Source organism: Lepidothrix coronata, unplaced genomic scaffold, assembly GCF_001604755.1.
Source record: "Lepidothrix coronata isolate B3197 unplaced genomic scaffold, Lepidothrix_coronata-1.0 Scaffold44, whole genome shotgun sequence".
NCBI lineage: Eukaryota > Metazoa > Chordata > Aves > Passeriformes > Pipridae > Lepidothrix > Lepidothrix coronata.
In genome coordinates, this window is record NW_016690224.1 from 283801 (window position 1) to 299504 (window position 15704).

At 57.2% G+C, this 15704-nt stretch overlaps 1 protein-coding gene across 1 annotated transcript; it reads right to left on the minus strand.

Annotated features, from left to right (window-relative positions):
• Positions 1-35: 35 nt before the first annotated feature.
• HIP1R (huntingtin interacting protein 1 related) lies at positions 36-15508 on the minus strand. Its single transcript, XM_017814484.1, has 27 exons — positions 15361-15508; positions 10320-10383; positions 9796-9938; positions 9408-9464; positions 9087-9167; positions 8890-8966; positions 8668-8729; positions 7453-7593; positions 6935-6992; positions 6769-6844; positions 6408-6545; positions 6251-6309; positions 6106-6178; positions 5579-5762; positions 5416-5504; positions 5046-5162; positions 4482-4583; positions 4058-4252; positions 3680-3827; positions 3308-3394; positions 2947-3054; positions 2462-2598; positions 1776-1886; positions 1592-1650; positions 1371-1401; positions 1179-1241; positions 36-717 (listed from the first exon to the last, which is right to left on the minus strand). Exons 1-27 carry the CDS (start codon positions 15451-15453, stop codon positions 613-615), a joined length of 2658 nt encoding a protein of 885 aa, XP_017669973.1. The 5' UTR covers positions 15454-15508; the 3' UTR covers positions 36-612.
• Between the last annotated feature and the right edge of the window lie 196 nt (positions 15509-15704).

Sequence of the window (15704 nt, forward strand, 5' to 3'; positions counted from 1 at the left end):
GTGCAGATTATTCGTCTCCTGCTAATATCCCTAGAAATCAGCACCAGACCTGGATCCAGCAGCTTTGTCTGTAATTACAGAATCACAGAATCATTAAAGTTGGAAAAGACCTCTAAGATCATCAAGTCCGACCATTATTAAAGCTCATTTACAAAGCAATTATTCAAAGCCTTGATCCAGACATTTTGGACAGAGAGGATTTTGTTTCCATGAGATTTTTAAAGCTTTTTAAAGCTTTGTCCAAAAGACTCTTCACACTTCCTGCACAAGGATACCCTACCCCAACCACCCCAGCCACAACCACCTGAGCAGGAACCAGGACATGGATTATTTGATTTCATATTCTGCAAACAGGGAGGAACTGGCATCCCTAACTGGGTGACCGTGTGGTCCCACCCAGGCTATGATGCTCTGCATGGAATTAGCAATGAGCCACATGAGGCTCCATAAGGAGTTAGCAAAGATGTTCCACAAGGGATTAGCCATGGTGCTCCATGACAGCTCAGCAGTGGGATGCTTTGGATTATTGGGTGGTGGAGAAGCAAGAGCCAGCCCTGCAAGGGTGCAGCACATGGAGCCGTGTCCCAGAGGAACATCCCAGTGTGGGGGTACCTACACGAGCTGTGTGGCTCCCCAGCCCACGGCCTTGGAGGCAGAGATCAGCCCTTCGGTCCAGCGAGAGTTCTTGGCATAAAATTCCTGAGTTGTTGCTGCCCCCTGTTGTTATGAGAATATTACAGCCTGGATTAACTTCTGTCTAATACACAACAATACAGAAATCCATATAAAATATCTGTATAAAGTATAACAATATATAAATTCATACATAAAACCATAAACCAAGGCATCGACAGCATTTCTGTGCACTTTATGCTGCTCTTACTGACCTGCTTAAATATTTATCAAGACAATCAGTGTTGGAGCCCCACGCCTGCAAAGTTTGGCTGGGTTTGTTTTAAACCACCGAAGTTTGGGCCATAATCTTTAGATGGACAAGGTTTTGCAAGGGCAATAATAATAATGTGTGCAAAGAGCACAGGGCTGAGCAGCCCATCTCTAGCAAGGCACTGCCAGAGTGCTGATAACATGGGAAACCAGGAAATCCAGAGTGTTTCTGCAAACTGGGGGAAATTCTCCTGTATTTCATGCCTGTGCAGAGAGATGAGGGGAAGACTTACCCGGCCACTTTCTACTATCTCCTTCTGTAGGTTTGTAGATGTTGTTACGAGAAGCCTGATAGCCTGGAATGAAGGAAAACAGGCTTTGGTGTTTGACAGGGGTTTTATAGAGAAGGATTGATGCTGCCAGTGGTGGCAAGTGACAGTTTTGTGCAGTCTTTGACAGCCCAGACTGGTTCCTGCAGTACTGACCTTCATTAGATCCGTGCAGGAGTTCAGAATCCTGCAGGGAAACAAGAGAAAAGTGTTCAGCATCCCCTGACACCGCATCCAGGGAAGGGGGCTTTGGTCTCAGTTAGAATGTGGGTCTTTTTTGGAGACCACCCAGCCTGGTTTGGAGCACACTCCAGCAGGGTACAGGCATGGGACACAAACCTGCCTGTGGCCATCACACGTCACCCCTCAAAACTCACCGCTCGTTCACTTCCAGCTTAACACCAGAGCTCTCATTCCTGGCCTGGCTCATCATCTCCTGTTGGGAAACACAAGAGGAAGGGTTGGACGCCACGCTGCTGTGAGGGTGAGCAGGGTGGAGGAGTGATGGACACTCTGCTGCCCCAAGGCACTGAAGTGGCCCATCCTGCAGCTTCGTCTCACCTCTATCCGCCTGACGGCATCCTCGATCGCCTCCGAGGTGGAGGCCATCTCCTTCTCAACCATGTCCCCCAGCTCTTCTTGCTTGATGTCTAAGCTCTTGGGCCTCAGCTCCTGCCAGAGGAGGCAGCAGGCATCAGCAGGTTTTAGACAGAAGGGAATATTTATAAGGAATAATTATAAACCAAGGTATCCAACTCCCTTTCCCCCTCTCCCCAAATAATTAAAGGTGCAGGAGCAGCATTCTGCAGCCTGCAAGGGTGAAGGCACAGGTGTCACCAACTTGCAGCAAACATGGCACAGGATCTCAGAGGTAAGAAATGCCCCAAATCAAAGTGACAAAACTCCATCACAGGAGCAGTTTTGGCTCCAGAGGGTCCTGGAGAGCTGACAGCCTTTGAATTAACAGTGGAGTATGGGAAAAGACTAACAGAGGCTTCACGAGAAGAAATATCTGAAAGTTGGGAATTTTTGTTCCACAGGGGTTACTGGGCTGAGAGACTTCAGCTGATCTGAGGGTGACGGGCTCTGGGCACCACCAGGAAGGGTCTCAGCACTCAGAAGCTGAGATGGCTCAAGGACAGCACCAGAACCTGTGGGTATGGGAGCAAACCACCCCACAGTGCTCCCTCCAGCCAACCCTTTCAGCCACGAGCAGGAAGGCGGGTGCACTGGGCTCCATCTCCTACCTGGGCCAGCTGCAGGACTCCCCTCAGCGCCCGCCGCACGTCCCCCAGCTCGGCACGGCCCAGCCTCTGCCTGTCCTTCAGCTCGCCCAGGTAGTCCAGGCTCCGCTGCCCACAGTCCCGGCACATCTCCGTCAGCCCTGGGGAGAGGAGGGGTTGGTGCCAGGCCCCTCACTGGACAAGGGGTCCCTCCACCCCAGCCCTGCCACCCTCCTCCCCTCATCTATGGGGATGACGCTGAGCATCAGCAGCATCCAGCAAATTTCTTCTAGAAGACTATAAATGAGTCTCCAGGAGCAAAGTGATGTCCCTGGCTCAACAAGGGGCACTAGAAAGCAGAGAATGTTGGGAAGGGGAGCACGGGGAGCTGGGAGTATAATGCTGCCCCCGGAAAAGATCTGCCCCATATCCAGCCCCTGGCAGAAGGAGCTTTGGCATGGCCTCCCTAAAAAAAATCCCCCCAACACCCTCTGCACCCCTGCACTCACGGTCGGCGTGGTCTGTGGGGGCCAGGTGGGACGTGGCGCTGCCGTTCACGATGGTGTCGGCCGTGAGGTGTGCAAAGAGGGCCAGGGCCCCCACCAGCCCTGCGGCATCTGCTGGGACAGGACGGGGTCAGGCACTGCAGCCCCTCCTTGAAGGCACTCAAGAATCAGCACAAGAAGTTAGAGAGGATCATTATTGACCTCTCCAGCTCGAATGAACACATGGGAACCCACCACCCCCACCATGTCCCTCTGTCACCAGGGCATTGCCACCTGCCAATGGCCCTGCAGCAGCCGGGGGCTGCTGGATGTATGGAAACACGAGCAAGCTGAAGCAATTCCACCGGGCCCCAGCCCCAGGTACCTGCCATGGAGGCCACGTACTGCGCGTGCCCGTTCTCCAGGGCGTCCGTGGACTCCAGCGCCGCCTGCGCCCGGCTCAGCAGGTAATCTGTAATGAATCCAGCTTCGTTAGCACGGCCAGGGTGATGAGGGGCTGAATGAGCACGAGTGCTGACTCCACTGAGTGGGAGCCGAGACAGCTCAAGTCGTCATGACCCTGGTTGGGGAACAGCACTAAAGCCCGAGCAAAACGGTGCTGAGATGAGAGTTAAAAATTCATCCTGGGAAGTCTGACCCCAATCTCCTTGGGCACAATGATAAAAATGCCTTGGGAAAGCTGAGATGCAACATTATCTGTCCTGAAGGGAGAAGGGACGGTGTGTTTTTGCCCTACCTGGGGAGCTGGTGCAGCGGATGTGCAGTGGGTCATCCAGCTTGGCCACGGCGTCACGGAGGATGTCCTCTGCCTCCCGCACCGTCTCCTGCAGGATGCTGAACTGCTCGTCCAGCAGCTTCTGCTGCAGGTTCTGCTCCTGGTTGCTCTGTTGGGCAGGAGGAACAGGTGAGTGGCACAACTGGGACACAGGACTCCCATCACCAGCATTTCCCTTTTCCAGGATTAGAGCCAAGCATCCCATTACTGCTGCTGCAAGTGATATCCCACCGGCTACATCAGTAATGGCTTGGCTGAGCCCCCCAACTCCTCAGCATCCCCCAAACATGTCTCACCCTGGCAAGTAGAGGAGCAGTGGGCTCTTCACACAGCACCTACCTTCTCCAGGAGCCTGCCCTGGAGCTCTCGGATCTCCCTCGTGGCCTTATCCGCCTCCTGGCTCAGCTGCAGCTCCTTCTCCTCGATGAGGCCACGTGTGGACAGCAGCTCACACTCCTTCTCGCTCACCGACCGCCTCAGCACCTCCTTCTCGGCATGCAGGGCCTCCACCTGCGCACTGAGATCCACACCTGCCTGCCATGGGGCCAGGACAGCCCTGTCACTCACCTGTCACCACACTGTGATCCCAACAGACACCTGAGGACACACCCTGCTTATGTCACTTATGAGCTGGGCCCATGTTCAGCCCTGTGACACCACCTTGTGCTGCTGTTGGACCTCTGGCTCAGCAGTGGCAGCCAGAGCATTGTCCTGCATGACAGGGGTTTGTGATGGGGATCTGGGCTCATCCTAAGCCCTGTACCTGCTTGGCCTGGCTGAGCGAGCGCTGCGCCTGGTCCAGCTCATCCCGACGGGCATCCAGCTCCTGCCGCAGCTGCTCCATCTGCACACTCTGGTCTTCCAGCTGCAACCACACCCCGTGTCAGGGGCTCAGCCCCTGCGAACACGCTCTGGCCCCGGCACACAGCCGGGATGGCAGGAACGATACCAGCCACATTTTGCAGGGTAGGGGTTTTGGGGTCTTAGGTGTGTGGGGGGGTGTCTCCTGGAAGGGCTCCTTTCCCCAGAGCAGGAATTTTGGGAGCAGCCACCAACTTGGGACCCAGAGAAGGAAGGCACCCAAACCCACCAATTTGCACTGAGGCATTTTCTTGGTGGAAGGAAAGGCAGATTTGGGCAAGCGGGAATGAAGCACGTATTAAACAATGCCTTCCTGATGCCAACTTCTTCCTGGATCAGGGACTGACATCAACAACGACCCCTAGCCCCTGCACCCAAACTGAGCACAGCTACTGTGTTTCCCCGGCTGGGAAGGGCTCAGTGCTGGCAGGGAAGCAGGGAAGGATCCAGAGCTGTGCCAGCTCACCTTCATCTCGGCCTCTCGCTTGACCTGCTCCACCTGAAATGCCAGCTGCTCCTTGACACGTGCCACCTCCTCCTGGCTCTGCTGCGTGACTGTCAGCTGCTTGGCGGTGTCAGCATTCTGTGTGGGGACAGGGGGGACCCTCACCATCGCCACACTTGTTCCAACCAAACACTGGCTTAGAGGATAACTTCAAGATGCCTTTCTCACAGCACCCAGAATGCTGACTGTCAGTGGACATGGATTTAAGGGGTGCCTCCCCAGCTATGCTCAGAGTTCCCTGGGATACAGGGGGCTCTGGGCAGGTGGGAGCCGCCCCAGCAGTGGCAGAGGGACCAAAGCAGTGTCATTCCCTGCCTGCACAGAGCATTACCTTCCTCAGGAGCTCGGCGTGCGTGTTGATGAGCTCACTGTGCTTCTCCTTCAGCTTCGTGTAGCGGATCTCGGTGGCATTGGCTTTCTCTGCAGGGGTGAGAAGCCCCTCAGTAGCCGTGGCACAGGCGGCCCACGGCCGATGGGCACTGCAGGGCACCTACTTTCGGCTTCGGCGCAGAGCCGCTGGGACCTGTCGCTGTCCTGCTTCACCCTCTGCAGCCTCTCCAGCTCATCCCGCAGCTGCTCGTTGTCCACCAGCGCCTTCTGCTTCTGCTTGCGCTGCTCCTCCACTTCTCCCTCCAGGCTGTTCACCTGTGCCTTGAGCTCTGTGATGTATCGCTGTGCCTGCAGGACACCAGCATCAGGCACTGGGGCATGGCCCTGAACTCATGCCCTCCCCAAAAACCCTATCCAGGTACCCCGCTGCAATTTAGGCAAAGCAGCCGCGGGATGCACAGGAAAGCTCTCCTGTTTGTCCCTGCAGCTGCTCTGTCCCCGCTGATAAAGCTGGTCGTGACAGCAAAGGACAGGTCTCACATACCTCCACCCCATCTCCATCAGGAGTCAGGTCCTGGCACTGGGAGAGGTCCTAACTCACAGTGCTGGGCGTCAGGACCCCACTCCCGCTGCATCCCCTTGGGGTTTCCACTGCATTCCCCCCACCAGCTACTCCCCAGCCGGGCTTTACCTCCAGTTTGATCTTCTCCATCTCCGCACGGAGCGTGTCCAGCTCCTTCTTCAGGCTCTCGATCTGTGCGTCCCTGCAGACACAGGCAGGTTGGTCCCACGCGGTAGGGGCCACTCCCCTCCGCCACCGCCAGACCCCCTCATACCTGTCATCCCAAACGCCATTGGGAGGCCCAAAGGTTTGCTCAAATAGATCCGAGGTGATCTGGGGAAGACAGAGGCTGCTGAGCTGAGCCAGGTTATGGGTGCCTGTCCCCGCTATCCGCCCATCCCTGCGTCCCCATTCCAGCCCCGTGCCCCCACCTGTGGCTCCGTGGTGGAAGTTGTGCTGATCTCAATGAGATTCTCTGGTTCGTCATCCTCAGGGGCTTCCTCAGGGATGACGACCACTGGCTTCACGTGCTCAGCCAGTGCGGATGCCCGCAGGAAGTTTGGGGGGCTCTGTTGGGACAAGAAGTTGTGGTATCACAGGGGGTTTTGGGAACTGCAGGAGGCAGAGTGCCAGGGAAGGGAGGCAGCCAACCCTGTGCTGCTGATAGAGCCAGCAGGTCCCTCTGCAGTGTCCCCAGACCACAAACCCACCCATGGGGACACCCCCATGCACCCTGAACCCACACGATCTCCAAAGTATCACCAACAAGCACCACCCCAAATCCTGCCATACCTCCGGCAGCCGAGGGATCTGGATGAGCCGCTTGAAATACAGCATGTCGGATGCTCTCTTAAAGAAGTTTTTGAGGCTGGAGAGAAGGGAAAGACAAACTGTTTGCAGGGGAGGGGGTTTGGCAGGAGGGAAGGGACCCCATCGCCCCACCTTGGCCCCGGATTACCTGCGGAACTGCTCATGGAAGCGATCCCGGTGGCCCTGCAGTGTGTCTGCCGGCAGACCTGGGAAATGGGGGACGGCCGTGACTGATCTGGGGCTGCACATGTATTCACATGCACCTGGAGCCCTCCGCTGCAAAAGCCAGCAGGATAAAGGCCAGGTGGGAGCGGGATGTGAGGCATCAGTGTGGGAGTGAGGTATCCCCATCCCTGGCACAGGGACCAGGGATGTGGTGCAGGGAGAGGTGGGTGGGGGAACCACAAAATACCCACACAAGGCCACTGGCGCTGCGCTGCCCAGCAATCCTGTGCAGAGGGCTGGCAGGCCAAGGCACATGAGTTGGAATTAATCAAGGACAAGTCCTTCTAATTCCTTTATCTGGAATGTCTACATGGGACAGAGCAAGCCCCTAGAGTCCAGCTGGGACATGGCGATGGATGCCTCAATCCATGCAAGCCTGATCCCCAAATTCAGAAGCCCAACTCTGGAAAAGACCAGCATGGAGCATATCCCGGGACTCACAAGAGTGCAGCTTGAACATTAACTTGACGGAGTAGTGGTAGAGGTGGCTGCAGTCCTGGATGACCTGGATGAGGGGGGCCAGGCGGCACTGCACCGCCGACATCTGTGACACGGCCATCGACGTGTTGAGCTGCCTGAAAACTGAGGGGTTGAGCTGCGTGAGGCACCGGCGCCGTGTTTGCAGAGCCGGCCCCCTCCCGGCCACTCCGCTTGATCATTAACCACGGCGGATGTGGCTTTGCCGGGACACGGGGAAAACACCAGCGTTGCTGCCCGTCTGTCCCGCTGAGCTGGGAACAACCTTCCCCCACCAAGGAAGACAAACACCCAAAGGGACCATGGTGGCAGAGAAAAGGGGTGCTCAGCTCTGCCCTGATCCCAAAAAGGAGGGATTTAATCCCGGGACGCTGCCCTTGAGCTGATGCAAATAATGCAGCTGGAGGAAGTGAGAGGTTTTGCTCCATTCTATTTAATCATGAGAGGATCTAGGAGAGGATCCCAGGGCAGGGGACGAACTCGCCGGCGCCGCAGCCTCGCCTGCCCCTGCTCAGAAACAGATCCCTTCCCCTGGCAGAAATCCAGGCATATCCACCCCGGCTTCTTCCCCGCTCAGCTTTAAAGTATTTATGAATATAAATTCTCTGTATAACTGGGTCAGGAGGAGAAGCAGGAGGCTGACGGGAGCCGGGAGCACAGTCTTGCCTGCTGTGCCCTGTTTTCCAGGGCAGCTCCGTGTTCCTGACTCTTGACAGAGGAAGAATCCACCACCTTTCTAAGTCATCTAAAAACTCCTGGAGAAGGAGGCGAGAGATGCAAACATGGGCAAGGGCCTCCAGCCCTCCCTGAAGGCATTTCAGTGAGAGGAAATGAGCCTTTAGAAAGAGGTACAGCCCCATCCTCTGCTTCTAGGGGATAGAAAGGATTTGGGTAATGCATATGATTAATGTGGCTGTACCAAAAAGAAATAAAAACATATTTCAGAATGGCACACTCTGCATTGCTCAGGTGGGCTCAAACCAGCACATTCCTTAAATATTTTCCTACAACTGCCCCTACAGAGCATCAACCAGGGAATCCAGCTCAGAAATCTCATGGGAGAAGGAGGAAGGACTGAAGCCTCCAATCTCAGCCTCCCGGAACTTTATTCCCGACCAAAGAGCGAAACTATTGCTCAAGAGCCCTGGGGCGAGCGGGAGGGACCTGCCGCCTCCTCACCTGACTCTGACAGCTTCAGCTCACAGTCCAGGTAGTCAAACAGCTCAACCGTCAGCTGGAAGCTGCCAAAACAAACCAAAACTCCATCACTCCGTGGCAGAGACATCCTTGCTCTGGTTGCTCGAGTTCACTGAGGGTCTTCATGATGGCAAGGGCTCCAACTGGGGGTTTTGCTCCCTGCATTTACACCCCTCACCACTCTGCAGGTGCCAGGACACTCACATGTTGTTCACATCTGTCCCTGCAGTCTTTTCCAGCACCTCATCCGACACTTCCAGGCCCGGGGGGAACTCAGGGTGCTTTGGAAAAGGAAGAAAAAATGCATCAGTTGCTGCTCATATTTTTGCTGGTGCAACATATCCCCCAGCAAAGCCACATTCCCCCAGTACAGCAGGTGAGAAGGTGGCAGAGGGTCTCACCTTGACATGGAAGGAGATCTTGGTGAGCAGGAGCCGCGTGTAGATGCTCACCAGCTGCCCATATCTGTCGTGCAAATGGCCCTGTGGAGAGACAAGGGGAAACATGGAGAACCCAGATCCAGCAGAGTCCACACGTGCCAGTGAACCTGCACCAGCCCTACGGCTCTTGTGCCCTCCACCACGGACACAACCATCAACCCATAGGAGCAGAGACAACGGGGTATCTGAGGTGGTGCTTTACCCTCTCTGTGCCCACAATGTCACTCAGCATTCACTTCCCGACCCCCTGGGAGGCACAAACCTCCACTTCATCCCACTCACCCACAGGTCTCCCGTCTCTCGGATGTTGCTGCGGTACCTCTGGCAGTCCTGGAGGACCTGGGGGCAAAAACAGGAGGGATGTGGCACAGTGGGGCTGGCACAGGCCAGCACCTGCCTGTCTGCCGTGACACTGGGAAGAGGATGGATCCAATCCTTACACCACTCCAGCTTTGTGAGAACTTCCAGCCTTTCAATGGCACCCAAAGGTCGGAGCTTTGTGCAGGGAGGTTTCAAAGGTGCGAGATAAGAGTGCCCTCACAGCCCCACAGCTTAGGAAAGGTGTCTGGGACAGGGAGGGGAACCCATCCTCTGGGCAGAGGGACATCTCAAGAGGCAAAAATTTCCCCCACCAGCAAAGCAGGAGGGATGTTCCAGAGGGGACACTCACATTGGGGTGTCCGTCACGCAGGACCTTGTGCAGGACATGGCAGAACTTCCAGCTGAGGATGGCGCTGCTGGGCAGGGGCAGCCCGATGGCGTAGGACCAGAAGGTGAACGCTCCCTTCTCGTGGTGTGTGCCCAGGATGATCCCTTCCCTGCAGTCAAGGCCAACTGGATACACATGGAGCAGGGCACAGGCTGGGCTGGGGACTGTTCAACTTCCATTAAAAAGGGGACACACACTGGGTGCACAGAGATCACCAGTGCGATGCTACACCCACAGATATGACACCCATTTATATTTTTCTTGCACCTCCCCCTGCCCCAGGGCACACCAGGACCCTCTGCTTTTTATTGCCAAGGAATCACAATTTTATAGGCTCTTGTTTGCCTTTTCATTGATGGATGAACCTACATGATGCCACCCCTCAGCCAAGCTCTGTGTGGGTCTTCTACCTCCCAAACCTCCATGGCCCCAAACCCCTCCTGCCTCGGCCCAGGATCTCCTCTGTGCTGTCCAGGAAAGGATACGGCGGGCATGTTTCTCCTTCACTGGTGCTTCCTGTGTGTTTATGGCTTTGCTGATGCTGATGGCCTGCAAGAGGAGGGGAGAGCAGCTGTCAGACATGGTGTGACCCCCATGGCTACCCCATCCCCCCCGAAGCACAGTGCTGGTGCTTTTGGGGAATACCCTGGATTTTAGCACTCACAGGTCACCTTAAAGTCATTTGCGACACATCAGAATAGGCTTCAGAATAGGCTTTTTTATCCTCAAACAAAGCAGCCCATGAAAATCCCCCATCCCCAGCAGGATCTGTCAGAATCAGGCCCCTCCCGCCCGCACCGCTGGTGCTCCCGGCTGTCCCTGTCCCAGGAAACCAATTTTTGCATTTTTGCAGCCTGAACTCAGCGCCGTGCCCCGGGAACATTAAAGCACGACAGCGAGATGCCAAATTCCAGGGTTGTTTGTGTAATCACAAGGAGCCTTTGAACCAAGGGGGGAGTGGTTTGGGGTGTTCGGCTGCACATGGGGAAATGCAGCCCCCAAGCAAGGAGGGAGTGGCGGCCACAATGCCCATCTTGATGGAGCAGAAATCCAGAGCAATGTGATTAGTGGAGGAGGATTATCTATATTTTGATGTGTTTGATCACAGCACACTTTAAATTATTAATTTATTCCAAAAGATGACCCTAGACAGGGGTCGGTTGTGTCTCCCATGTTGATGATGGGCTACAAAATGGAATTGCTGTGTTTGATGAGGATCTTCCTCCTCCTCGCCAGGTCCCTGCAGACTCAACTGAGCTGCTTCACCCTCGCAGGAGCACTTGGACTGTGCCTGTGTCCATGAGCCCTCTGTCTCCAGCAGAGAAAAAGGTCCCAGCTGGGAAGGCAGGAAGCAACCCCGCCACCAGCATTCATGCCAGAAGAGAAACTCAGTCAATCCCTGCAGCCCCACAGCCCTAAAACCTTATAAAAATCTCATCTACCCTCCTGGGGAAAGCACCTGCTTCCATACAGCTGCTTGTCCAGGGATGCCTCTGAACTGAGGCACTTTCCTGTAGGAGGAGGAACTCGATGCTGAGTTATCAAGTGCTCCTGACTTATGCAGGAGGAACCTGATGCTGTGCTGAACGGGTGATGCCAAAGGTGTCAATGCACCAAATCCACCCCAAAAGAGTCTAAAATGGCTGTGCCCATGAACTGGCCAAAATCACCACAAATGCAACCTAAAAAGTGAGCCTGTTCCAAAACTGTTCCCCCAGCTGCTGAGGGAAGGAGCTGATTTTGCTTTTCCTGCACTGGGAGAGCCCCGGTGTTACCCCGCCATGTGGGGCCATAAAGCAGCAGCAGAGTTAAGCTGGTGACTTGCTGTAATCCTCTTATCCCTAAAGGTTAACGAGCCTGGAGAGCCCAGGAACAGGGAACAGGCACTTGCAGCACAGCTGCCTCTCCTGAAGTGCCTCCACAGCCACCTGAAAGCCTGGAGCCAGTGGAGAGGCTGCGCCCTCAACTACAGCTCAGCCAGAGAGATGTGCCACAGGTCCCCAGGGTGCCAGCACCTCCCAGGATGACACCAAAGTGAGGGTTATTGACAGAAAGGAAGGTTTATCAGGAACCGGGGAGCGACAAGGCGAAAGTTTTGCAAGGCAGGGCTTGGAAATGCATCTTGCAGCGAAGAGCTGCTGAAGGGGTTATTGCATTTATTGAGGTGCTTTGCATGGGGGGTGTGGGGCAGACACAGCTCTCAAACCTGGATTTTTGCTGCCTGCCATAAGCAGAAGTAGGACAATGCACTTGAACCAACCCATCACACTCATCCCAACCCATCACACTCGTCCCAACCCACAGGTGGGACCTGAGCCCCACAGGTGGAAGGGCCAAAGTGTGAGACAAGGGAGACCCCCAGGAAAGAAAACATTGTCCCATATGCCCAGGGACAGGAGCTCAGCTGCTCAGTGGGATGGGACCAGGGCTGGGACCCACTGGCTTGTCCCAAAACCGAGCTGTAATTCCTGTTGGTGCTGGTGGGTTTATTGGGTTTATTGCCCTTAATCTCATTTCCAGACCAACCAGCCAAAAATTCAGCCTGGGAGCTGTTGGACAGGCTGGTTTCATCCTTGGTGATTCAGTGCTGAGGTTTCATTGAGCCATTTTACATCCAGCACATGGACTGGACCCGTGCAGGGGCAGCCCCAGCCCACTCACAGCACTGCCATGACAGAGACACCATGTCCAGCATGGTCCTAAATAAACCACAGCAGCACTGAACCAATGCCAATTCCTCAGGATTGCTGTATCAGTTGTGCTTCCTCTGCCTCCAAACATCAGGTTGGTCAGGAGATACATGAAATTGGGATGGTGGGACCAGTGATGGGCATGGGGCAATGCTGCAGCCTGGGACACAGGTGTCTTCAGGATGTCCCTGCTGGCTGCAGGGCTCTGAAACAGGGAGATTCACCCTTGATCTGACCTCTTGAGACACCACCAGCACGTCCGGCGATGGGCAGGACCCTGCTGTCACCGCAGGTGCACAACCAGCCTGGCCAAAACTTTGATGCAACCTTGTGGACTGTTCCCCATCCCTGACCGGGAGCGGTGCAGCCCCAGCCCCGCCGGGGGTGGGAGTCCAACTCCAAAACCTGCCGGGCCGTGGGCTGTGGGAGCCCACAGGGTACAGCCCTCACTCCTTACTCACAGCCCTCACGTACCAAGCCGGTGACTAAAGCTGGGATCAAAGCGCCCAAATGAAGGAGCACAGTTTACATCCACCCTTTCTTTCCAGGCTGCTTTTAATTAAGGCTGATCCTCCCGCCCACGGCTCCCCGAAGCCCCGGCATCCTGCGGGGCCACAATCCCCACCTGGCAGGTGGATGCCGGGTCCCAAGGCAGGGAGAGATTTTTCTGGCAGCAGGATGTTGAGCTGGAAACCTCCCTGGCCAGGCGGCACGAGGGCTGTCAGAACACCTGAACTAGAAACGGCTGCTCCGGGGTTCCCTTCCTAACACTGCTCCCTCCCAAATTACACCAAGGAAGCACCACTCGGCAGTCTCAGACAATGTAATCCTGGAACCTTGGGAGCTCGCTGGATTTTTAACATTTTTGTTTCAGAAAAGCAAAAACTGGCAAGTTTTGCCTCCTGCCAGGCTGCCGAGTGGGATGGTGGCTTCCTACTTCCCACACAAGGCTGCTCCAAGGGGAACATCTGAATCACCCCGGCACAAGACCTGGAAAAGCATTTTCAGAGAAAGCAGGAGACCTGCACATCACCCACGAGCACCTGGGGGGTGAGGGGATCACCCTCAGCAAGGTCAGCAACCCCTGTCTGTACCCACAGGCATCACCCTGGCCCTCGCAGGGGAAAACGTGATGGGGCTCTGGATTCCTGCAGCATCCTTCTCCAGGATGGTAAGGGATCCTGGAGGGGATGTGCCACCAGCATCTCTGTGACACAGAAGCGACCTGTGGCCAACTCCACAGCTGCTATAATTAGAGCTAAAAGGCAGATCAATACCCACGTACTGACACTGGAACAGTTCTGCTCTCACTGAAGCACCACTACAGAAACCACACCAAGATAAAGCTCCTTTAGAACAGTTTTTCAGCAGTTGCTGGAAAAAAAGGGTCAGTTCTGGGTGGTGAATGTGACTGTCAGCCAGTGAGCTTGGGGTCATAGAGCTAAAACCTCTAATGGAGAGTGACCACCTCTTTGCCCTGTACACAGCTCTGCCCACAGCACCCCTGGACTGAGCAAAGTTGTAACTGTGCAGGGCACCAGTCCCACTAAAAAGTCCCAAATGCCCTGGAAGGGCAGGCGGGAGGAGGGTGCACGGGGCAGCGCTGCCACCACGAGTCTTTATCAGTGGTGCCCAGTGGGACGATTGAAGGAGACATGTCCAGAGGGAACCGGAATTGCTGGTTTTCTCGTGTTGCTCCCCAAACCCAACAAGCTCCATTTCCTACCCACCCTGACCCTGCTAGGCCTGGAATTCCCACCTGTCTTCACCAGTGCCCTCCTGGGCCAAACCAGCCCAGGGGCCAGGGAAGGGCCAGCAAAGCAAAGGGGCAAAGGGGAAAACACCTGCGATGAATGCACCGCCTGCCAAACCAGAGGGGTCAGAGGATGTGTGCAGAGGGCACTGCTATTTTTGCTGGGACAGCAGCGAGCCCGTCGCTCTGTCCATCCCTCTGCCCATCCCTGCCCACGCTGTTGGAATGATTCATTTCCCACCAGCCATATGCCGGCCCCATCGGTGCCTGAGCATCGCCCACCCTGCAGGGGCCACAGGGCTACGGACACTCCGGCCAAGGCAGACACGACAGGGCACAACCACGTTTGGGCTTTGTTTTAGCTCAGCCACCCCCGTGGGTTCACACACCCCCATCCCCGCGGGGAGACCCCAGAGCCGCGGGGGCCGAGGGGAATCCACCCGCGGTGCCAAACAGCCCCCGGTGTCGTTGCGGCCAGGACCGGGACCGGCAGGGATGCGGAGATGCCCATTCCCGGGGCGGCGGGCGAGGGGGGAGCCCCGGGATGCTGCGGAGCCCCCGACTCGGCCGACACCGTGAAACTTTCCCCGTGTGCTCCGGGCCGTGTTTACCTGCGATAAGGCCCGCGGGGCGCGGGGGGGACGCTCCGGCCGCCCAGGGCCCCGCTGCCCTCCGGGGCGGGGGCGCACGGCGGGGCCGGGCCCGGGGCCGGCGCGGGGGCCGCGGAGCCCACGCGGGACGGTCCCGCGGCCGCGGCGGGAGGAAGCGACGGCGCAGGTGGGGGCGGGGGAGCGCCGGCACCGGGCACGGACAGACGGACGGGCGGACACGGGGCCGGACAGAGGGACGGCGGCCGCGCCGCCCCACCGGGGGGGACCCCCCGAGAACGGGGACCCGCGACCCCCATCCCATCCCATCCCATCGCCCGGGAAGCCCCCGCCTTCAGCGCGCCCCAAGGCAATGCCCTGCGAAACGGGCCAGGACCGGGACCGGGACCAAGACTAGGACTAGGACTAGGACTAGGACCGGGACCGTGCCCTCAGCCGGTCCCGGGGCCGCGCCACCCCCTTCCGCCGCCCTTGCCTGGCTCTTGTCGAACTGCTCCCGCTCCGCCTCCAGGCTGTGCCCGCCGCGGCGGTTCAGCACCCGCGCCGGCACGCTCTTGATGCTGTTCATGGCGGGGCTCCGGGGCTCGGCGCTGCGGGCTCCGCTCCCCGCGCCCGGTCCCGCTCTCCGGGCGGCAGCGACCGGCGCCGCCCCCCCCGCCCCTCCCGGCCGCGCACTGCGCCGCGCGCGGGGGCGCCCCCGGCGGCCGCGCCCGGAACTGCAGCCCCCCCGCGGGCAGGTGCGACCCGCGGCCCCGGGCGGGGACACGGCGGGACACGGGAGGGGACACGGGGAGGGGACACGTCCCCACCGCCCCCGCG